We start from the raw sequence: 24163 nt of genomic DNA on the forward strand, positions 1-24163 counted from the left end.
TTAGTGAGGACAGAGAGTGAAATTTTGTATGAATGCTGCTGTACGGCTAATGCCTCCATCTCATAACACACCCCGGGAAATGTCCTCAACACATACTGAAAACGTGAATGAATGAGATTCCTATTCAGAAAAATCATGAAAGCTTTGCTTTGTAAACAGTATCACATCAAATCACTATGTTCCAGACATCCAATATAAGGAAATAGCATCCATTCACATTCGCATCTAGTCTGCAGGAAGATGGGTTATCTTGATGCGAGTAAAGATGACACTTTTTCCATTTTGACAAATAGGAGTAATGCACAGTCAAAAAAAGAAAAAGAAACAAAACATTGGAATGTAGAGAAAAAAGAAAAAAAAACACTTGTGACCTTTACACAAAATAGTCAACACATTAGTGATATCATTAATATTTTGAATTTTCCAAGGCTTTGGAATACTTTTTTTTTTTAAACAAAAGATAACAAAAAGAAGTGCTTTGGAAGTTCATTAGATATCAAAATATCCTTGTTCATCTTTTAAATGAAAGCAAAGGGATGAAAGAAGTGAAGTCAAATTATTACAATTTCACAGACCTTAAAACAAATTATAATATAAGATATACAATGTGCAAGTCATGGAAGAGCTACTTGCTGACTGCAGTTAAATAAAAACTATTAAAAATCACAATGTATCACACTATTGGGTCATTATCAAAATATACAGTATGTTGACAAACACGTCCCTTGAATTTTCAGTCATAAAAAAAGATTTCAAATATTTAAGAAAGCCCCATTTAAATAGCATCTTTCTATAACCTAACCATTTATTAAATAATATGAAATGGTTTGAACCTATAGACCATTTCAAGGACTATTTGTAGGTTTAAGGAAGTGACGACTTTGTCCCTTGAACATTTCCAGCTAGTTGTTAAACTCATTCAAAACAATAGCGGAAGGTGCTTCATTCATAGTGACTTTGATACGATTAACATCAATAACCATAATACGATTGTAATAGAATGTCATTATTAAAATTTGGACCATTGTTGTTCGGTGGCTGTAGGATCTCTGGGTCCCTGGAACCAATGGAAAAGTGTTTAGATCTCTGGAATAGCAACCACAAATGGACGCATGAACTTCTGCAGTGAAGCAAGATGGCTGGATATGTACTAAAAACTGTAGCACACATCTTATCTCTGGTAGGTGAATAACATTTTTAGTAAGTATGCCAACTAATCGTAAGTTTGATAGGTAGAGTTTAGCTGGCTTGTTAAGTCAGAGTATTTCTTTACGGACTCTAAAAGTGACAATAGATCACCCCCTACTATAATGAATGGAGCTGTGCAAGTCATTTACATTTAGTCATTTAGCAGAAGCTTAATTCCAAAGCGACTTACAAATGAGGAACATAGCCTAAGTATTTTGTCACACAAAAGTATCTTCACTATCACACTGCCAAAATCTCAGAGTAGTTGGAGTAGAATAAAAGCCTGCACAGAAGTAAACACACAAAGAAAGCTTTTTGCAAGTCAAGTGCTTACAGCAGGGCTGGGGAACTTCAGGCCTCAGGGCCTTATAAGGCCTGCGAGACCATTTGAGACATAATTTGAAAAGCAAAAGAATGGCCTTGATTCAATAAACTGTTAAAAAAAAAAAATACAATTAAAATAATTATTAAAAATAATTGTAAACGCTAACGCAAAATATTGTATAATAGACAGACTTTTTAGCGTTTTTTCTTGGTGCGTGAGCACGTAACGGAATGCGTACGTTAATTTCAACCCACAATCAGATATTGCAAGAAATTGTATGGCCTGCGGATAATTTGTAAATAATCAAATGGCCTTTAATGGGAAAACGTTTCCCCATCCCTGGCTTACAGCTTCATTGGCTATAATAGGAGTGATCCAATATTCCCGAACTTTCCGCTGAGGAAATAATTGTGAGCATCTAAACTATGATACCCTTCCATCGCCTCTCTCGCATAGACGCTCAGTATCAACAACACGTCTACTCTGGATAAATCACTTCAGGTAAACGTTTGATGTTCTTTGAGAAAATTTGTTGGATCAGTCTTATTTAAAGGATCTAGTAATGACACCTCATTGTTTATTTTCAGTTTTTGCACATATCTTGTTGTCCTCTTTTAGCTAGACTCTAAAAGAATGCGCTAGTCATTTTATTTTGACAGTTCTGAGTTATAAAAATGCCTCTACCGGAAATGCTTCAGGGCAAGACATACGCAGTAGCGTTTTAATTCCTTTATTATTGTTTACGTCCTTGAAACGGTCTATATTGTTTTAAAAAAAAAATTTATTATTTTTTAGAAAATATATTTCAATTTGTCAATTACCTGAAAAAACACTTGCCCTCTTCATCTGGTACACCACTTCTACATTTAGTTATTTATACTTTTATTTTATATTAATTTTGTTTTCTCAAGTCAAGCAACCGTGAAAGGCCAAACAGTTGTCCAAAAAATTAAAACAAATTAAGTAATTATTAATTTAAATAATTTCAACAACAGTCATTTGAACACCAGTCCAGTTGTCCTTTATGATTACAAATAATGCCTGGATGTTAAAAAAAAAAAAAATTACCCTCAGCTTTTAAGAGCGAAAACTGAACTGAATTCAGAATTGTAATATTTTGTCGGAAAGTCAAAATTTCTGAATAATGACCCTATTAATGCATAATGAGAATCACAATATTTAAAGCAACACAACCCAAGTACTGTAAAAAACACTCCTATCCTATTGGAGCATTTCACTGAAGGTGCCATACAAAAATACCCCACTTTATCCAATACCAACAGTTACCAACAGTAGTAGGTTACTTTCTAAAAATCTGGAACAATATTTAACTGAAATAGAACACTAAGCCTACATAAAATTAAAAACATTCATTGAAACATTCATAGATTGACGGTAAATCTGAACCTCGCCTAAACTCTTCAGCAGGTTATTCTAAACCTGGCAAAGAGGTATTTGGGGCAGTGTAAATCAACAGTCGTGAAGCCAGTTTATCTTTAAACTATAGGCTACTGCACAACAATGACATTAAACCACCCAGTCATTTAATTTATCCCACCAACTGTAAACTATAGCCAGATACAGCATCCTCAATTTAACTGCACCTTCTCTCTCACATCTCAAAACCAACTGAGAGAACCACAAAAAAGTATTCACCAAAGAACTGAGAGAACCACAAAAAAAAAAAAAAAAAAGGTTTTATGATCTGGAGAAGCATTTAGCGACTTTTGTGAACAAGGTGTACAAGGTGACAATTGGGAAGCACACCTTGGACATTTATTATTAGTAACTGGCAGGATGGCAGAAGGTAGTAGAAGTGTTATTCTTTTACCTTCTCAAGCTACATATGAAAAGATTAAATGCTGGAGTCTGGTCAACTGAGAAATGATCTTATAAGAGTGAAGATGCCCCCTCACAGCGCACACTGATGCTGCTACCGCTAAATATTTAGAGGGCTAAAAAAAGAACAGGAGATTAAAAATACCAGGCAGGCACTGCATCCTCGTCTGGAACAGCTGCAGCACTTGAATACAAACGAGCATCAGCTTCCCCCAGCATCACATGCACTGCAATCCTCCTCCTCCTCCTCTCCGGGCTCACAGGCCAGGTTGTACATGCAATCGCGCAGCCACACAGAGCCCCATGCATCAGATGCAGCATTTACTGCAGCTGCATGTCACACAAAGCAGAGCTGTTTAGTGAATAAGGACAACTGGCAAGAATGAGGATGTGATAATAGGGGTAACACCATCTACAAAGCTCACCACTTGCAGCCTAGAGATCTCTTTGTTAATGTGTTGAATCAGATGCTCTTAATGTAGACAGGGTGTAATAACACTGCTATGTAGATGCATATTTAAATGATTCATGTCAATTTTATTTTCGGACTTGTCTGGATTTCTCCGCCAACACTACAAGTTTCTCTTTCTCAAACCTAGTAAACTTTGAGAAAAACAAAAGTGCCATCCCTCACTGCCCTTGGATGTTCCCATGTTTGCAGTGTTATGTAATAGCACACCCCTCTCCGTCCGCATACCGGGATCCTCCCTCCTCATTGGATGCTGCAGTAGAGGATTCAAAGTGTCTCCTGGGCCCCCACTCCCAGTAACATGCTTCTATAAATAGCAGGGGTGCCACGTGCCTCTCTTGATGGCTTTATTTGCTTCACATCAGCAGCACTGTTCAAAAGGACGGTTTTAATATCGGCTGCTCTAAAAATAGAGCTAGATGCATTTATTTTTCCCTGAGGCAAGATATTTTCAGAAAGGGGTAGAGAACTGTGTCTTCTGCGATCAAATGTGCAGTGCAGTACTGTTACAGCAATTCACAAATATCTATTAATGAAGCATTCATAACAATTTGCAAAAAGAGGAAAAGTCTTCAATTAGGGAGTACTAAAGGAATGTAAATGCAGAACTGCAATCGATACTCGAGATATGTTGAAATATAACATAAATTAATGTATAATTATATAACATTATTGTGGTGAAGTGCATATGTTTACTCTGCCCATTCCAGTAGTTTTGACTCAGAATGGTTTGCTATTTTACTCAATAATGCAGTTCCTTGGGATAAAGATGGCAATGATGAATCACTGAAATCTATAGCTGCCATGGACTGTATAATGGTATAAAACTTCATGTTCAGGTATCTATATATTAAGTATAATTTACTAGGTGACTGACAATTAAAACTTCTACAGACATTATCTATGTATGCGCTTGCTTAATACTTATTAATATAAACAATGTAAGGATAAAGCAGTTTAAATACACCATGGGGTGGGAGAGAAAGAAGGGCACAGAGGAATCACTGTGCACATTGTTTCATGAGAAAGAGACGGGAATGACAATAAAAAAGACAGCTAAATGGGGAAGAGATATGCAAAACAAAGAGACAAGGCACGTGTTACTGTGGGTACTTTTCATGAGGTGTAAATACACATAAGAAACCATAGGCCTATGTCCAATTGCAGCTCCCGTTCACAATCAACCAATTATATCAAAGCACTACTTGAGCTAACAAACGGCTTCATTCACAAAAATAGATACAAAGGCATGCAGATGATTCTATTCCAGAGATATTAAGAGAACAATTATATCAGGAAAAAATTGGTTCTGAATATCAATATGACTTTACACTAGAAAAAACATATTTGTTTACTGTCCATATTCCAACATTACTTTATGTTATATAAAAGTGTCTGCTAAATCAGTGTTTTCCAACCACTGTGCTGCGGCACACTAGTGTGAAAGATTGTCAGGTGTGCTGTGGAAAATTATCAAATTCCACAAAATAAATAAATGCAAATAAAAAATAAAAAATGTATTTCAGGGATGCAAACTCCTCACCTTTCTGCTAAATTTGCCATTTTGAAACCATAATCGGTCATTTTTGTGATTGTGAAGAACTAAGCTTAACATGCAAAAGTGACTTATATTTATACACGTTAAGGGTCTTTCACATGATTTGCATCAGCGCTGAAGAATACAATGAAGTATATGAAGTGACGCCACTTTACACCAAAGTCTTTGCATCACAAATAATGTCTTTAAGAGTACAAAACAACAAGAAATATTTCAAAACTGTCCAAATTTTTATTGAAGATATTGAACAATTTCTTTTAACTAAATATTACCTTATTGTTTACGAATATCAGAGACCCCAGTTATTGATCTAATTTAAATTCACCAAGATTACGCTAAGACCCAAACATAAGACAAAACAACAGATTTTTTCTCTCTCTCTTCCAAATACAAGTTTTCCATTTTTATTGTGCGCAACTCCCGCTTTTTTGCGTGGCAAACTTCTAAAATCGCCCCTCTGTGATGCTTTCTGCGACGTTTGTCATGTGGAGGGCAATGCGGCACTTGACGTTGGCTTGACGCCTCGACTCAGCTCATGTAAAATGCACTTTACATTGGCGAAAGAACATTACTGAAACTCAAAATTGTTATTATAAGGCTAATGTCATCTTTTCTGATAAAAGTCATGCTCAGCATTTTAAATCTGTAGGAAAATGATAGCCTACCGTAGATCTGCTTCATATTTAGTCAGTAGATTTGTAGTCATGCATGTTTTAATGAAGGAGAAGGTTAGGATGTTATTGAAACTCACTATTATAATTAGATTATTATTGTTGTCTTTTTGGATGAAAAATTATGCTCAAACTGAAGGAAGACTATAGATCTGCTTTGTTCTTTTAATGCTTAAACACTATAAAGTCTCTTGGTAGATTTTGGTCGTGAATGACTAAAAATGATTCAATGACTCACTCATAGCACATAAGAATATCATTTATCACCACCTAGTGACATCTCCAGAAGGGGTCACTGAACTAATTAGTTAATAAAATGTAACATTTGTGACAGAAACAAACCACACCAAAATACCCTTTATTTTTGCAGCCAGTTCTGCACAATTGTGCAGTTAATTTGCTATATTTGAATCACTAATATCACTGGAATTGGAGCTTGTTCTTTTTATTTAAAATTTTTTTTCGTGGACTAGTGATTGTCACCTTTTTTGCCCCTTTTGAGTTTGCATCCCTGTAATTTGCTGTGGCATTGCAAGAACAAATCTACAAATTAGAAAATAAGCAAATTTGTTGTTTTTTCATTACCCAATTTGCGCTCTTGCCACTTGTGACCTCATTATATAGCATACCTACGTGACTTGATTTTTTGCATAGCTGAATTTCAAACATTAGCTACAAGTAAACACACTACCAAGACGGACAGGAAACATGGACAAGTTCTTGAAAAGGAAAACTATCGAGGATGGTTATGTGGGATACATGGTGTGCCGTGGTATTTTTTTATTCGTAAAAAGTTTGCCATGGCAGAAAAAAAGTTGGGAAACACTGTGCTAAATGTTATAAATGTTGTCATATCTAGGCTAATTTTAACCAGTCACAGTTGGTTATACAAAAAGAAACATTTCCACCTGCTAAAAAGGAAATATTAAATAGCAGACTTCACAGGCATCGACAGGGGCAGACTGGAAGAAAATTCGGCCCGGGATTTTACATAGAAACTGGCCCAAAAGTTGTTGGGGGGGGGTTGCTGTCCTTTTCTGCATATCGCTGCCCCCTTCCACATACCGCGGCACCATTTTGTGGTGCGTTCTGCATAACGCGGCGGCCCATGCGGCACCATTTCGCAGCCGGCCCACCGGGAAAAGTCCCGGTTCTCCCAGTGGCCAGTCCGCCACTGGGCAACGGAGAAGCATCAAACTCAGGCAGGTGTCACGAAATGTAGCCGAGAATTAGAAATCCTGAATTAAAAAAGAAAAAACGACTCCCTAACAAAGGTTCAGGTTACACAGTAGGTCAAAGGCTCTCTTCTCTTGCCAACCTTTTTACTTGAAAAGTGGAGCAGGAAGAACAAAAAAAAAAAAAAAGTCAGTCTAGAACAAAGACTCCATCAAAACCAGGTCCAGAATATCACTACACAATTCTAAACTGGTCAATATGTGGTCAATGTTGCAATTAATGTTGTATTTTGAAGTACAGTACAGTTCAATTGATGATTTGATGGTACAGTGCATTCAGAAAGTATTCAGACCCCTTCATTTTTATTTTTTTTCACACATTCTTATATTGCAACCTTATGCTAAAATGCTTAAAATTATTTTTATTTTTTTTCACATCAATCTATACTCCACACCCCATAATGACAAAGCAATATCTGGATTTCTGATAACTTTGCAAATTTATAATTTTTAAAGTTTTAAAAAAAAAAAACACTGAAATATCACATAAGAATTCAGACCCTTTGCTATAACAGTTGAAATTTAGCAGGTCCATCCAATTTTTCTGGATCATCTTTGAGATGTTTCTGCACTTTGACTGGAGTCCACCTGTGGCATATTCAATTGATTGGACATGATTTGGAAAGGCACACACCTGTCTATATAAGGTCTCACACAGATGAAAATATCAGAGCAAAAACCAAGCCATGAGGTCAAAGGAACTGCCTGCAGAGCTCAGAGACAAAATCGTGTCGAGGCACAGATCTGGTGAAGGCTACAAAAAACAAGAACCTGATGGTCACTCTGGTTGAGCTCCAGAGATCATGTGTGGAGATGGGAGAAACTTGCAGAAGGACAACCATCACTGCAACACTCCACCAACCTGGGCTTTATGGCAGAGTGGTCAGACGGAAGCCTCTCCTCAAGTGCAAGACACATGAAAGCCTGCTTGGAATTAGCAAAAAAAAAAAAAAAAAAATCACCCAAAGAACTCTCAGACTGTGAGAAACAAGATTCTCTGGTCTGATGAAATGAAGATTGAACTGTTTGGCCTCAATTCCAAGCGTCATGTTTGGAGGAAACCAGGCACCACTCATCACATGTGCAATACCATCCCAACGGTGAAGCATGGTGGTGGTAGCATCATGCTGTGGGGGTGTTTTTCAGCGGCAGGAAGTGGGGGACTGGTCAGGGTTGAAGGAAAGCTGAACACAGCAAAATACAGATATATCCTTAATGAAAACCTGGTCCAGAGTGCTCAGGACTTCAGACTTGGCCGAAGGTTCACCTTCCAACAGGGCAATGACCATAAGCACACAGCCAGGACAATGCAAGAGTGGCTTAGGGACAACTCTGTGAATCTCCTTGAGTGGCCCAGACAGAGCCTGGACATGAAACCAATCGAACATCTCTGGAGAGACCTGAAAATGGCTGCAGAGAATAATAGCAGAAAATCCCCAAATCCAGGTGTGCAAAGCTTGTTGCATCATACCCAAAAAGACTTGAGGCTGTAATCGCTGCCAAAGGTGCTTCAACTAAGTACTGAGTTAAGGGTTTGAATACTTATGGCAATGTGATATTTCAGTTTTTTCTTTTTAATAAACTTGCAAAGTTATCAAAAATCTGGTCTTTGTCAATATGTGGTATGGAGTGTAGGTTGATGTGGAAAAAAATATTTAAAGCATTTTAGCATAAGACTGCAACATAACAAAATGTGAAAAAATGAAGGGGTCTGAATACTTTCTGAATGTACTGTATAACTGTTAACATGGCTGAATATTTCTTTTTTAGCATTTATAAGATCAATCGGTATCGGGTAAAAGCCAGACTGATCTCACAGTAAAATTGGACACAGTAGGTTGACTTTTCTTTTGCAAAAATCGGTCTGTGCTTATCGAAATTCAAAACACTGCCCCCCGTGGCCAAAGCTGTAATTGTTGTTGGGCGTATGGCCACATGTGACCTAGAGGTCTGATATTCCTGCAGAACTCCTGCAGGACCGATCAGTTTTCTTGCAGAGTTGAAGGCAGTAGCGGATGGTAAATCCATGATTTGTGCAGGGGAGTGGGCAGTCAGAGAAAAGCCTAAAAAAAATGTGGATAAATATATTTTTTATATTATTAATTTATGAATGCCAAAAAAAAAAAAAAACAGAAAAAAAGAAAAAAGAAAAAACTATTATTTTACAATTTAATAGAAAATCCAATGCAACAATGTGCACACAACAAGTGCATCAAATTATCCAATATTTAGAGCAGGCTACAGTCAATGGAGCTTTACAAGAATGGCAGAACAAAGCGTGGACACACTGTCATCAAAGGATATGAAATTTAGGTGATAAAAAAAAACAACCTCGGGCAAGTAAGATTGGCATCATGTCACGAGTCATCTGATAATTGCAATAACAGAAAATGAAAACATTATTTGTGTATACTTGTTGTCTATTCGTATGGCTTTTGCCCTATGTGGAAAATAAATGTGGGGTTGTGGGAAAGGGAGCGGTCAGGTAGAAAATCACTGCAGGCAGAGTGCAGGTTAACCTGGAGTAAAATTCAGTGGGAGCGTTCAGGTGTTCCACTTGCGGGAGCGGGTGGGAGCAGGATGGAAAAAAGCAGTACTGCGCAGACCTCAAGTGTGAGCTGCACTTTGTGGGTGTAATGTCCATGGAGGGGCGTCAATAGTGAGTTGTGAAGAGAGTTGTTTTTAGCTGTACAGGCAGTTATACGGTGAAGAGAAATGCACGTTTTATAAACTGTACCCACCAACACAAACCAAAACCTAAACCTCAGTGGAGTAAAAATGAAATGTTAGAGAGGAAAATGCAACCTCCACATCGCGCTTGTCACTGATTATGAAAACTTCCTGGTTTCAGTGAGGGATCTGAACCCGGATCTTCCATGTTGCAACATGCTTCCGGTCGCACCACATGTGAGGTAAACATGCCAGAACCAATGCAAATATGTTTGATAGGAGATGGCACTTGTCAGGTGTCTCTGCATTATGTGGTCAATCCTAGGGTACTGGAACACTCGGAAACAACATGCCGACTTCCTGTACGATCATGCTGTAAAAGCATCTGTTACACTTAGAGCTGGTGCTGAGCAGTGTTTTTGGGTGTGTTAGGCTATACATTACAGTAATCAGATTGCTTTTTGACCATCGCATTGACCATCCTTTCCCGTGTCCTCAATCCAACAAATAGTGTTGGAATCTCTGAATCAATTTTTTGTTTGTTTTATTCTTTATTAAAACATCTAAACAAACAAAATTCACTTCACAATTAATGAAACTTTCCAACTCTACTTGTGAGAGAGTACATTGTAGAAAAGTGTGCTTCACAAACTTGCTTGCCTGTGCCTATGCATGCACTCTATGAACTCCATGTGTTGGCACATCAGCAAGCCTACATAGGTGTGAATTTTGACCAAAAAAAAAAAAGACACTTTTAATCTTGAAATTAGGGCTGGGCGATATGACGATATATATCATGGTGACGATATAAAATGTCAATCATCAGAGACTTTGCTATATCGTGTATATAGCGATATGTAAATATCCATGTGCGCAGCATGGGCTTATCTATCAGTGAGCAGGGCTTCACGTGAAACTGAGGGAACTGAAGAAACGTGGACGGGGTTTTTCCGGCATTGAAAAATTTTTTGCAGCCAACCAAGCAAATTTAATGACCTTCATCACGTGTTTGGCGCTTTAAAAGCGCTAAATATTCTTCTCATCTGACACACAAATGTTTCATGTGACTGTGGTGTGCGCTGTCTCTGGAGCTCCGAAGTGCGCGCAAGTCCAGGTGGCTTTCCCGATATTTGTGCTCCAGAGACAGGAGAGCTCAGAGCCGGATCACTCGTGCTACTCAACAATTTTTGACACAGGAAAACCCTAAATGGAGAATGAAATCTCCACAGAACGGGACAACTCCCAAACAGGTCAAGAAAATGATGAGGAGCTTGTTATTAAAAAAGGTGCGACATGGTGTACAGAAACATTTTATCTGCAAACTGATCCGCGCAACGATAATCACTCGTAAAACAAGCAATCTGTTTTACCACATCAAAATTAAGCACGCAAAAGAATATTATGAAAGCCAAAAGATGAACTCTGCATTAATTCTGTCATTTATTTTATATTTATTTTCTTCAAAAAGTGTTTATTTTCATTGTATTATTTTTAATTTTTTTTTATGTTTTACTTACGTTTTATTTTTTGCAATGCTTTGAGAAGATATTACGTTTCTTGAGTTTATAATAATACTAATAACAATGGTCAACAACATTGTAAACTGAAATGTGGCATACTGTTATATTTAGCATTTCAGTAAGGTTGATTTTTGAAAACAAGTAGATTTTTATATATTTATATACTTTGACATTGTTTGTCTTGTTCCAAATAAAGAGAAAGTAGTTTTCATTTAATTCACTGACTGTAGTTCCAAAAATAGGTATTACAATATGGTTATTTAATATATAAGCCAATTTATATGTATTTTCCAGAAAACTTTTACTATATTGTGATATACACTATATTGCCAAAAGTATTCGCTCACCCATCCAAATAATTGAATTCAGGTGTTCCAATCACTTCCATGGCCACAGGTGTATAAAATGAAGCACCTAGGCATGCAGACTGCTTCTACAAACATTTGTGAAAGAATGGGCCGCTCTCAGGAGCTCAGTGAATTCCAGCGTGGTACTGTGATAGGATGCCACCTGTGCAACAAGTCCAGTTGTGAAATGTCCTCGCTACTAAATATTCCACAGTCAACTGTCAGTGGTATTATAACAAAGTGGAAGCGATTGGGAATGACAGCAACTCAGCCACGAAGTGGTAGGCCACATAAAATGACAGAGTGGGGTCAGCGGATGCTGAGGCGCATAGTGCGCAGAGGTCGCCAACTTTCTGCAGAGTCAATCGCTACAGACCTCCAAAATTCATGTGGCCTTCAGATTAGCTCAAGAACAGTGCGTAGAGAGCTTCATGGAATGGGTTTCCATGGCCGAGCAGCTGCATCCAAGCCATACATCACCAAGTGCAATGCAAAGCGTCGGATGCAGTGGTGTAAAGCACGCCGCCACTGGACTCTAGAGCAGTGGAGACGCGTTCTCTGGAGTGACGAATCACACTTCTCCATCTGGCAATCTGATGGACGAGTCTGGGTTTGGCAGTTGCCAGGAGAGTGGTACTTGTCTGACTGCATTGTGCCAACTGTGAAGTTTGGTGGAGGGGGATTATGGTGTGGGGTTGTTTTTCAGGAGCTGGGCTTGGCCCCTTATTTCCAGTGAAAGGAACTCTGAATGCTTCAGCATACCAAGAGATTTTGGACAATTCCATGCTCCCAACTTTGTGGGAACAGTTTGGGGATGGCCCCTTCCTGTTCCAACATGACTGCGCACCAGTGCACAAAGCAAGGTCCATAAAGACATGGATGAGCGAGTTTGGTGTGGAAGAACTTGACTGGCCTGCACAGAGTCCTGACCTCAACCCGATAGAGCACCTTTGGGATGAATTAGAGCGAAGACTGCGAGCCAGGCCTTCTCGTCCAACATCAGTGTCTGACCTCACAAATGCGCTTCTGGAAGAATGGTCAAAAATTCCCATAAACACACTCCTAAACCTTGTTGAAAGCCTTCCCAGAAGAGTTGAAGCTGTTATAGCTGCAAAGGGTGGGCCGACGTCATATTAAACCCTATGGATTAAGAATGGGATGTCATTTAAGTTCATATGCGTCTAAAGGCAGATGAGCGAATACTTTTGGCAATATAGTGTATATCGTTATCATGACATAAAATTACTCATATCGTGATATAAGATTTTGGTCATATCACCCCAACTTGAAATAACTCCAATCCCGGTATATTTTGTTTCTGCTGCCAGTGTTTCTTTGTGTGGTGATGTTTAAGTAACAAACATTACATGTACAGTATGAAGCATCCTGCATGTAATCGGTTTTTGGTGTCAGAGCATTTTAACATGTACAAGTACAATTCCATGAGCACAATATCAGTGCAACCGTAGTTGTTGCTCTGTGTGGCTTTTTTCTCATGATAAAAAGAACAATTGTTTGGTTCCTCCATGTTAAAGGAATAGTTCACCCAAAAATGAAAATTTGCTGATAATTTTCTCACCCTCAGGCCATCCAAGATGTATCTGAGTTTCTTTCTTCATCAAAACAGAATTTAAGACTTTTAGGATTTCATTTCAGGCCTCCTCCTCTAAACAATGCAAGTGAATGTACTCCATTTTTTGACGGTCCAAAATGCATATTTAGGGTGCATCAAAATAATAAGACTCCAGTAAACAAATAAAGTTCTTCTGAATGCAAACGATTGATTATTTTTGAGAAACAAAACAATACTTATATACTTTTTAACTACAAATGTTCGGTTCTGTACTTCTCTGTGACGCGCACTCATGAGAGGGATGACGTAAGCTCGTTGGTAAGGTCACGTGGAGGAGGAGTCAGGAAGCTAGTCATTGTTTACATTGTTTTTTTTTATTATTATTAGGATGATTTTTATTTTTTTATTTTATATTGTTTTTAAATTGTTTTGGACTGTTTTGGTTTGTGAACGGCACAAGTTTCTCTTGTAAACAATGACGCGCTTCCTGACTCCTCCACGTGACGCATGACCTTACCAACGAGCTTACACAAACACATGACAGGCAGCTGCCCATAACTCTCACTCCCTGGAATTACCGCCTCTGGTCACCTTTATCCCTCTCGAGGGCTTGATTAGCATTTAATTCACAAAGTTGAATTAATTGACAAAGTTTTCAGAATATATATATATATATATATATATATATATATATATATATATATATATATATATATATATATATATATATACACACACACACACACACACACACACAGTGTTGGGGAGTAACGGAATACTTGTAACGGGATTTTGTATTTAAAATACAAAATATTTACAAAGTATTCCACTACAGTTACAATTTAAATCATTGGTAATTAAAATACAGTTACATTCAAAAAGTATTTTGATCACTGAAGAGATTACTTTGCAATTTATTGTCATTTGTTTAATTTAATATTTAGTCCTTTCAGATGGAAAACATTTATACATATAAATGATGCGATCCAAAGTGCATCTGAACAGCGGTGAAACACTTTCTTATGATGTGTTACATTCATACGAGCAGACAGAGAAGTACGTTTGAAGTAAGTTTGGAGCAGAAGAAATAGAAATAAACCTTGTGTAAATTATCAGCTTTACGCTAAGCTAAAATGCTATTTCAAGCCATTTTACATGCACATGTTACCAGGCACGATCATATTTTTTTTTATCAAGAAAATTCACGTTGGATCATAATTTCTTTTTTTCTAGTAAGACCTCTGATATTATGGCAAAATCGTATTCTTGATAATAATTTTTGTATTGTTTTCCTGTAAAAATATCTAAAAATCCTTAAAACAAGATCAATTTGATTGATCTTGTTTTAGAAACAACACTGCATAAGATATTTATGTTTTTCAGAGAATGTATTTTTAATGTGTATTTTGTCTTACTGTACTGGCAGAGTTTTTATAGTCAAAACAAGTGAAAAAATCTACCAGTGCTGAAGAAGTAATCCAAAGTATTTAGAATATGTTACTGACTTTGAGTAATCTAACGAAATACGTTACAAATTACATTTTACAGCATGTATTCTGTAATCTGTAGTGGAATACATTTCAAAAGTAACCCTCCCAACCCTGTATATATAAAACAATCATAAAAAGTAATACATTTTCTTCGTTTGTTATAATCCAAGACTTCAGGTAGCTCTGTGAGGAATAGACTCAAATTCAAGCCTTTTATTCAGAGATCTCCGTCACCATCTGCCGTAGCGCCTGCAAAAGCATCAACCTGCTTTTCATAATTAAAAAATTAACGCCTCAAGCAGCAGTGATGTTGAATGCTCATTGGCTCTCACGTGTCTCGTGAACAATTGTGACATGCTGTGTTCCGTTATGTATTTGTTTGAATGAGATATTACAGTGCAGTTACGGAGTGCATCAGGAGACTTTCAGTACTTAATAACTTAAATTCCGCTCTCATCCTCACACAAACCTATTGTATTGTATGCTGTCAGGGAGCATGTTGCATTCAGCACAGTTTGGACTATTTTGTACTGGATTTTGCCATTTTTCTGTATCAATTTTGTGAGTAAATGTATCTGCCTGTTACATTATATGATTAAGAAATGGTTATGGTAAGGTTTAGGGGTAGGGTGGGATTAAATATATAAAGATTAGTATATTGTAACAAAAAACAACTGTCACATTAATCTGTTTACATTAACCTTTTTTTATTGTTGAAATATGGTTAGGGTTAAGGGATCTTAAATATCTATTAAATAGTAAAAAAAAATAAAAAATAAAAATTATATATTTAATATAAATATATAATAAGTAATTTATAAAAATGTATTTATACTGGATTTGTAGATTCAAATAGATTTAGTCCTATAGTGGATTCGTAATTATTTTACGATTCTAAAGCTGTAAATACATAAAAGGTTTACATTTTTGATGCTATCTAAACTATCATATTGTACTGTTAGGCCTCATGTATTCAGATAGAAGACAAAGGCAGGCCTAACACAGTCGTAAAACCTAACTGAGGCCCACACACTCCGTTAAAATCTTACTGATAAAAACCACGCCAAAATCAAACAAAGGGAGTACAAAACAGACTACAAATCCCATGAAGCCTTGCTCACTAAAGGATCGAACTCTCGACTCCTATTGGATGAGGCACAAAACAGAACGGCCCTCAACCATGACGTCATCGGGAGTAGAAATAACTCTGAGATGCTTCCAGGAATTGCTTCCAGCAACTTTGCTCGCTGTGCGTAGACGCAGCTCATCGGTGCTCTCAGGTGCAACCTCATGGCACAAGGAATTAACATCCGCATCTTCATCCGTTTGTCTGCAGAAGTGAAGAGAAAAGATTTCTCTTCCCTCTTCAATCAAGTAGACGTCGCTGATTTTTCCGCCAGCCCGCCGAGTATCAGCAGCCGTACCGCCCGTCGACAAAACGAGGAAACGGCCTCCCGTCATCACCCGAGACTCGAGGAACCGAATCGGAGTTAAAGGACGGATGAACACACATTCGTCTGCATCCTCATGCGATTCAAGTAAGAGGTTTACGTCTGGGCAGAGATAGAATATTATAGTGTGTTATTCTTGTGTACCAAGGTTGTTGCTTGTACAGTTTACGGACCGCCGAGTCCACTCATTGCTGCTAATAATACTCAAGGTATTACTGTAATGTACTGTTATCACAAATGAGATCTGCTGTGTTGTAGTCCAACCACATTGGACTGATGTGTATTTCCACCATCGCGGGTGAGACCAGCACACTGAGTTTATCCATTAAAGAACCAGAGACCGCGGGATGGTTTACGAGCCGTCCACCGCGTCTCTGAGTGATAAACTAACAGCTGCTTTCTCTCCCACGATCGCGAAACCAGCTTTGGTGCCGCCACTTTATTCTCTCTCTCTCTTGTACTAACCACATACACACACGACCCCTCACAAACATTCTCGCACACATTTTTGGCTAGTAGTTAACTCCGTGATAAAGCTCAGCTTTGTCCCTAAGTTATCGTACAAGCAGAGACACGCGGTAAACTGCCAGACGCCATTGACCGGCTTCTCCATATTCTCTGGCCGGGAATCTCACGTGACGTACTCTCCACGAAAGTCACGTCCGCCAATTTGTGCGCATCACACCTTACACACACACACACACACACACACACACACACGCACACACACACACGCACACACGCGCGCACACACGCGCGCGCACACACGCGCGCGCACACACGCGCGCGCACACACACGCGCGCACACACACGCACACACACACACGCACACACACACACACACGCACGCACACACACACACGCACACACACACACGCACACACACACACGCACACACACACACGCACACACACACACACACACCTTCCTCTCATGTGCTATAGGATTATTTTGGTTACCATATCTAATCATGTCACTGTTTAGTTTGTAGTTGTAAGTCGGAAGTTTATTGACTGCATTGTATTAATTATTAATTGATATTACTGCATGAATAAACTTTGTTTATATTACAAAGAGAAGTGTTTTGGTTTGTTTTGCATACACCTGTGTCAAATGCTGATGGGATGTCAGTGCTCGGATTCAAGCCTTCATTGTTTCTTTTCGAAAAATCGATATTCTTCGGATGTCGATTTTCCTAAGAGAACAATCTAATATTGAGACTGTTATACTAATATCGCCCCGGCGATATTAATCCTCATTAATATTCTATTGATTTTTGATAATTGATAATTATCTTTGATGATTGTTGAATTTGAAGAATCAATAAGCTAGTGTTAATTTTAATCAATGTTTCATCGATGTTAATAATTAATGATTATCTTTGATAATTGTTGATTTAAAGGATTAAAAAAAGCTAACATTGATTCTCATCAATGTTCTATTGATTTTAATAATTAATAATTATCTTTGATAATTATTATTGCTAATAACCAAACCCGCTCTTGAACGTGGCACACTACATTTAATGGTGCGCCATGCGAGGTTTAGAGTTAGATGCTATTATTTAATTTAAATATTAATTAATAACTAAAGAAATAATTATTAATTATTTCTGATAGTAACACTGATCTAAACAACCAGTAGAAAAGTACGTTTCAGAGTCTAACCAAACGTACAAATATGTACATTTAAAAGTTCAAATAAAAACGTTCAAATTGCTACATATAATAATGAAATCAACCTGGTGTATCTGTTGCTGCCAATATAATAGCATTTTTTTTTTTTTTTTTTTTTTTTATAAAATAAAATATAATTTGCGTAAAGCAAAAGCTTATGCGCCACACCTCCTGCAACCACCCCTGGAAAATCATCCTCTTATCACGGCTGCTAATGGTTGCCGGGTGCCCCTAACCAGAGTAAAATAATCTGAAATTAATCCATTCGTTTGTACCGCCACTAACGGGTGTCTATAAAGTAACTTAATCCAACCAATAAAAGTATTCCTGAACCCATACATTTCCAAAATCGTAAAAAGATAATCCCATTCTACCATATCAAATGCCTTTTCGACGTCAAGTGAGATGGCAGCGACCGGAGTCTGATCATTCGCCACTGACCACATGACATTCATGAAACGCCTACTGTTCTCAGAAGAGCTATGGCCCCCAATAAACCCCACCTGATCTATATGTATAAGAGATGTCATAACTTTACTTAATCGGTTAGCCAAAATTTTTAACAATATTTGTATTTATTTTGTTTTTTCCTCCCCTTTTCTCCCCAATTTGGAATGCCCAATTCCCAATGCACTGTAAGTCCTTGTGGTGGCATAGTGACTCGCCTCAATCTGGGTGGTGGAGGATGAATCTCGGTTGCCTCCGCTTCTGAGACAGTCAATCCGCGCATCTTATCACGTGGTTACCACGGAGAGATAGCATGTGTGGAGGCTTCGCGCTATTCCCCGCGGCATCCACGCAAAAATCACCATGCGCCCCACCGAGAGCGAGAACCACATTATAGCGACCACGAGGATGTTACCCCATGTGACTCTACCCTCTATAGCAAACGGGCCAATTTGGTTGCTTAGGTGACCTGGCTGGAGTCACTCAGCATGCCCTGTATTTGAACTTGCGACTCCAGGGGTAGTAGTCAGCGTCTTTACTAGCTGAGCTACCCAGGCCCCCATTTTTGACAATATTTTAACGTCTAGCTGGATCAAGGAAATTGGACGGTAACTCTTACACTCACTTGGATCTTTGTCCTTTTTAAGAATCAGACTGATCCGGGCTTGTGTCATGGTTGGCGGATGTTTTCCATTCTTTAATGATTCTGTATAAACTTCTAGCAAAAGTGGAGCCAATTCTGCAGCATAAGATCTAAAAACTCAGCGGCAAAGCCATCTGGCTCCGGAGCCTTGCCTGTAGGCAAGACCTTAAGGTTATAGCAGCTAATTCCCTCTTCGATAACTCCAGATAATCGATCTGTTTCTCAACATCCTCTACTCTTGTAACCAACCCAGAGAACTTAGTCACCATGGCAAGACCTTCGTCAGCACTGCCGACATGTTCAACATTTCTTGCCGAATTTCTAAAACAAGATCGGCTTCCTGGCTTGGGGCTTTTTCAGGGGTATCAGCTTGAGCACCTAAGTGTCTTTTAATGTCTCCAGAGCACGAGGATTTTGAATTCTTTGACATATTGTCCTCCTAGAACAGTTACGGAACAGAGTACATCGAATCTCACCGGTTTTTGTCATTAAAAGTGTTCAAACTAGCAAAGTGCGCAGAGCTCGCCGTTTACATGTCCGAACCTCGCATGGCCTCACATCGTCTTCAATAATCGTGTTTAAATAAAACTGTAATTCCAGAATCTGTGCAAGTAAATAAGCTTTTCCACATCCCTCTCTCATGCACCTCACTGAATGTTTGTTGAGTTTCGTGCATGCGTGCACAGAAAGTCACAAGTAATTTACTGAACATAAGATTCATCATGCGAATGGCATTCCGCATCACTGTAAGCGAGTGATGCAATAAAACTTTCGCTCCTGTTTATAATCAACAAAGCAAAAGCTGTCAACATTACAAGCATGCAAAGTCAGAGCGATCTAGTTTTCCAGCATTTCATATCGCTCCCTCATTTCATATTATAGCACCTTAGACAAGAAAGGCAGACAGCAAATATGCTTTGTGTAAACTGCTACCAGAACTACTCTGGGTGAAGAGAACCTACAGCAGGGCGAAGAGAAACAATTAAACACCTGTTACATCTGTCATCTCCATCTATCTGGTGCTCCATCTGACCTGTACAGGTATTTTCTCTGTGAATCAGTCAATTTTAATTAGTATGTAAAAATATGCATAAATAATAATAATATAGTAATATACATACTATAATATTAATAATAAACATTATGAAAATACATCCTTTTCTATCTTTAATATACATCTAATATAAACAAGGATCTCTCTCAGGATTTCATCTTTTAGCATTTTGTCAACAATAAATGGCCATTTTAATGGAACTGGTGAGTATTGACTTGTACTCTTAAAGTGACAGTAATTCTGTCATCACTTGCAAACGTTTATGATTTTCTTTCTATCATGAAACTCAAAAGGAGATGTTAGGGAGAATGTATGGGGAAAAAAATTAGTGAAAGTGCATGGTGACTTGAACTAACATTCTGCCAAACATCTCCTTTTGTGTTCCGCAGAATAGAAAATTCATAAAGGCTTGGGGTGAGTAATGACAGAAATTTAATTTTTGGGTGAACTACCTGTTAAAGTCTTTGTTAAAGGTATCTGCCAAGAACAACAACATAAATGTAAGTCAGCACATAAGTGCATCAAGTCTTGCTGAGAAACAAGTGACTGAAGCAGAAGACCATAATTAGGCTTTATACTTTAAAAATCATTGCATCTGAATAAAACTAGAGTTAAGAACTGTAACCCCCATGAGATTTAGGTAAGCTCGTTGTAAATGTTCAGATGTTTTAGTAAATTTTTCCACCAGAGCCCTTCTAAACCCCCATTATACTGATTCTAAGGTCGTTTTAAGCTATTCTTCCACCGACGTGCGTAAATACAGGTCCGGCATTGCAGGTTCATGGAGGCTTCACGCCACCCACCGCGGCAACCACGCTCAACTCACCACGCGCCCCACCGAGAACGAACCACATTATAGCGACCACGAGGAGTTTACCCCATGTGACTCTACCCTCCCTAGCAACCGGGCCAATTTGGTTGCTTAGGAGACCTGGCTGGAGTCACTCAGCACGCCCTGGGATTCGAACTAGCAAGCTAGCGAACTCCAGGGGTGGTAGTCAGCATATTTTACCACTGAGCTACCCAGGACCCGTGATTTATTATTTTAATCTATTGACGATCCTAGTTTCCAGGGGGAGGGAGCCTTTGATTTTTTTCTTGGACAGTGGGGGGCCTTGAAGTCAAAATGGTTGAAAACGACTATGTTTGGAACAACATGAGCAAGGAAAATGATGACAGAATTTTAGTGTGAACTATTCCTTTAATTAGAACTATTCACTTTCAAGAGCATGTCATTTTTTATAAAATTTATTTTTGGATGCCTTATAAACACACATTCTCTATTATTTTTCATTAAAAAAAAAAAAAGAATTTATGAATTTTAATAAAGCTTTTTTGAAAACATGCATAAAGTGTATAGTTTCTCTTCAATCAACTTATTGGGTTGACATTAAATATATGGACCATGGTCTGAAAGCAAAACTAGACAGCTGGTTACCTACGCTGTTCCATTATAACTATTTTTCCTCCATTGTGCTTTGAAGTACTAATTGCAAATAGACAAAAAAAAAATAAAAATAAAAATAAAAAAATTTTCAGATGACTCTTAAAAGGGATAGTTCACCCAAGAATGAACATTTACTCACTCATTTACTCACCTTCATGCCATCCCAGATGTGATTGACTTTCTTTCTTCAGCAGAACACAAACAAAGAGCTTTTAGAAGAATATTTCAGCTCTGTTGGTCCATACAATGCAAGTGAATGGTGACCAAAACTTTGAAGGTCCAAAACGGACATAAAGGCAGCATAAAAGTAATCAAGAAGACTCCATCAGTTGAAATGATATCTTCAAAAGTGATATGATAGGTGTAGGTGAGAAAAAAAAAATCAATATTTAAGTCCTTTTTTACTGTAAATCTACACATTCACATTTTGGTGTGGAAGTGAATTTCACTCTCACATTTTGCACCTTCTGGTTGGGGCTGGTCAAAGGTGTACATTAATAGTAAAACATGACTTAAATGTTGATCAGTTTCTCACCCCCACCCATCATATTGCTTCAGAAGACATGGATTTCACCATTGGAGTCTTATGGATTACTTTTATGCTGCCTTTATGTGATTTTTGGACCTTCTGAGTTCTGGTCACCATTCACTTGCATTGTGATGATCAACAGAGCTGAAATATTCTTCAACAAATCTTAATTTGTGTTTTGCTGAAGAAAGTTATACACATCTGGGATTGCATGGGGGTGAGTAAATGATGAGAATTTTCATTTTTTGGGTGAACTGTTCCTTTAATCTATGATATACATTATCTAACACCATCTATGATTTACTGTATATGGAGGATAACTAATCCTGCCATTTAACATTTGTGTAACTTTTAAACTTCCAACTTGTAAGAATGAAGCCATTTGATGAGATCAAAATCAGAGCAATGCATGTTGTTGAGAGGCGATAGTATGATGGACTTTTGAAACTCCACGTATGATAAGTCAATGGCCAAAAATCTGCAAATGTCTACCCTAAAGCAAAAGAACTAGGGAGTGAAGGTACTGAGCACATTGGTTAAGATACCTCCAGATCCCACCCACCCAGATCACCATCAATTTCATCCTTTTGTCTAACTGAACACGTCAATCATGACGTCCCAAACCTTCTGCATATGCCCAGAGCATTTTCTTTTACTCCACAGTGACCCTCTTACAGTTTCTGCAACTGTGAGTGAAATATACACCACATTAAGTACTGCTCACTTTACAAATCTCATTACAGATTGCATGTTATTCTGTAATCCTGTGCTGCCATTTAACTATTAGACCACCACTAAAACGAATAGCCAGTAAACTCACCTGACAGAATGAGGTGGCCTAGCAAGTTCATTCATTAGTCATACTCGACTCTACAGTGTTGTATTAAAGCACTTGTTTAAATTGTCATGGTTTATATAGCATTTATTTGTCTTTAAGAAATGGTGGCTTGACCTTAGCTCAACATTTATTTATTTTTAAACTCTTTAAACGTGACCTCCACTGATAAGAGTAATGAATGATGCATAATCCTTTGAACTGTTCACGGTAACTGTCATTACACAGTAACTGATGGCTGGCTGCTGGAGTGTCTTGTCTGCATGATGAAGGTGTTCAATACATTTCTGGGAGCACCTGTCAATTCAGTGTATACCTACCGGCCCATTTCCCCAGTTTGGATGCCCTGATCAATTTCCCATTGCCCAGAATCCACACACGAATCCCGTTGAGCAGACAGAACAGCGTGCACACTGACACCCAGGCCACAGTGACAGCACCTATCCAATACAGCAGCTCGTGCAATGACTCCATGATAATAGAAGCAATGCCCCGAAGTGTCTTTAGCACATAACTTTTGTTTGACACCTTCCAAGAAATATTTGATACAGTACACCTAGCAACCCGCGGTGCAACACGCTGTCAGTTGATTAGCGTGCAAAATGCAAGCGCATCCTCTTCCGCATTAGTGACGTACTGCTACGACTGTGTGCAGAACGCGCGTCCTGATTGGATAGAAGTTCTGTTCGTTGAAATCGGGTTATGGCGCGTTCCAGCCCACAATCTCGTGCGCCTTAACAAAATTGAGTATCAGGAAAGAAATAAAGAAGATTCAAGGTGTAAGTCAACTATTGTTGAGGTACCGGAGTACTTATAGACATATGGACGTCTCCAGTGTTTTGCTTTAAGATTGTGATTCAAAATGTAATTATATTAAACTGGATTTATAGGTAGGCTATGCAAAGGGACGGTTTAAAAACTGTACGTGAATTCCTGTGAAGACAAACTTTAACGTGTCAGGAAGTCAGTTATTGTTTTTCAGGAACATATATACAAATAAATAAGTGAAAGACACAACTTAATCTATACAGTTATGAAGCATCAATACAAAAGGTTTTTAGCTTCAAATGCTGTTATGAAAATGTTATAAATAGCATTTTATTTATTTATTATTGTATCATATTTTGTTTAGGAAAACACTACCTAAAATCCACAAAATATACCAGTGTCTTTTAATTAATATTATGCTGCAGCTG

At 38.1% G+C, this 24163-nt stretch overlaps 1 protein-coding gene across 1 annotated transcript in view; it reads right to left on the reverse strand.

Moving 5' to 3' along the window:
- LOC127446648 (very-long-chain 3-oxoacyl-CoA reductase-B-like) overlaps positions 1 to 23590 on the reverse strand; it is a 35436-nt gene extending 11846 nt beyond the window's left edge. The window contains exon 1 of the mRNA XM_051707747.1: positions 23288 to 23590. Coding sequence (XP_051563707.1) covers positions 23288 to 23441 — 154 coding nt within the window. The 5' untranslated portion in view covers positions 23442 to 23590. The remainder of the gene's footprint in view (positions 1 to 23287) is intronic.
- Between the last annotated feature and the right edge of the window lie 573 nt (positions 23591 to 24163).

The sequence above is a fragment of the Myxocyprinus asiaticus genome, chromosome 1 (genome assembly GCF_019703515.2).
Source record: "Myxocyprinus asiaticus isolate MX2 ecotype Aquarium Trade chromosome 1, UBuf_Myxa_2, whole genome shotgun sequence".
Lineage (NCBI taxonomy): Eukaryota > Metazoa > Chordata > Actinopteri > Cypriniformes > Catostomidae > Myxocyprinus > Myxocyprinus asiaticus.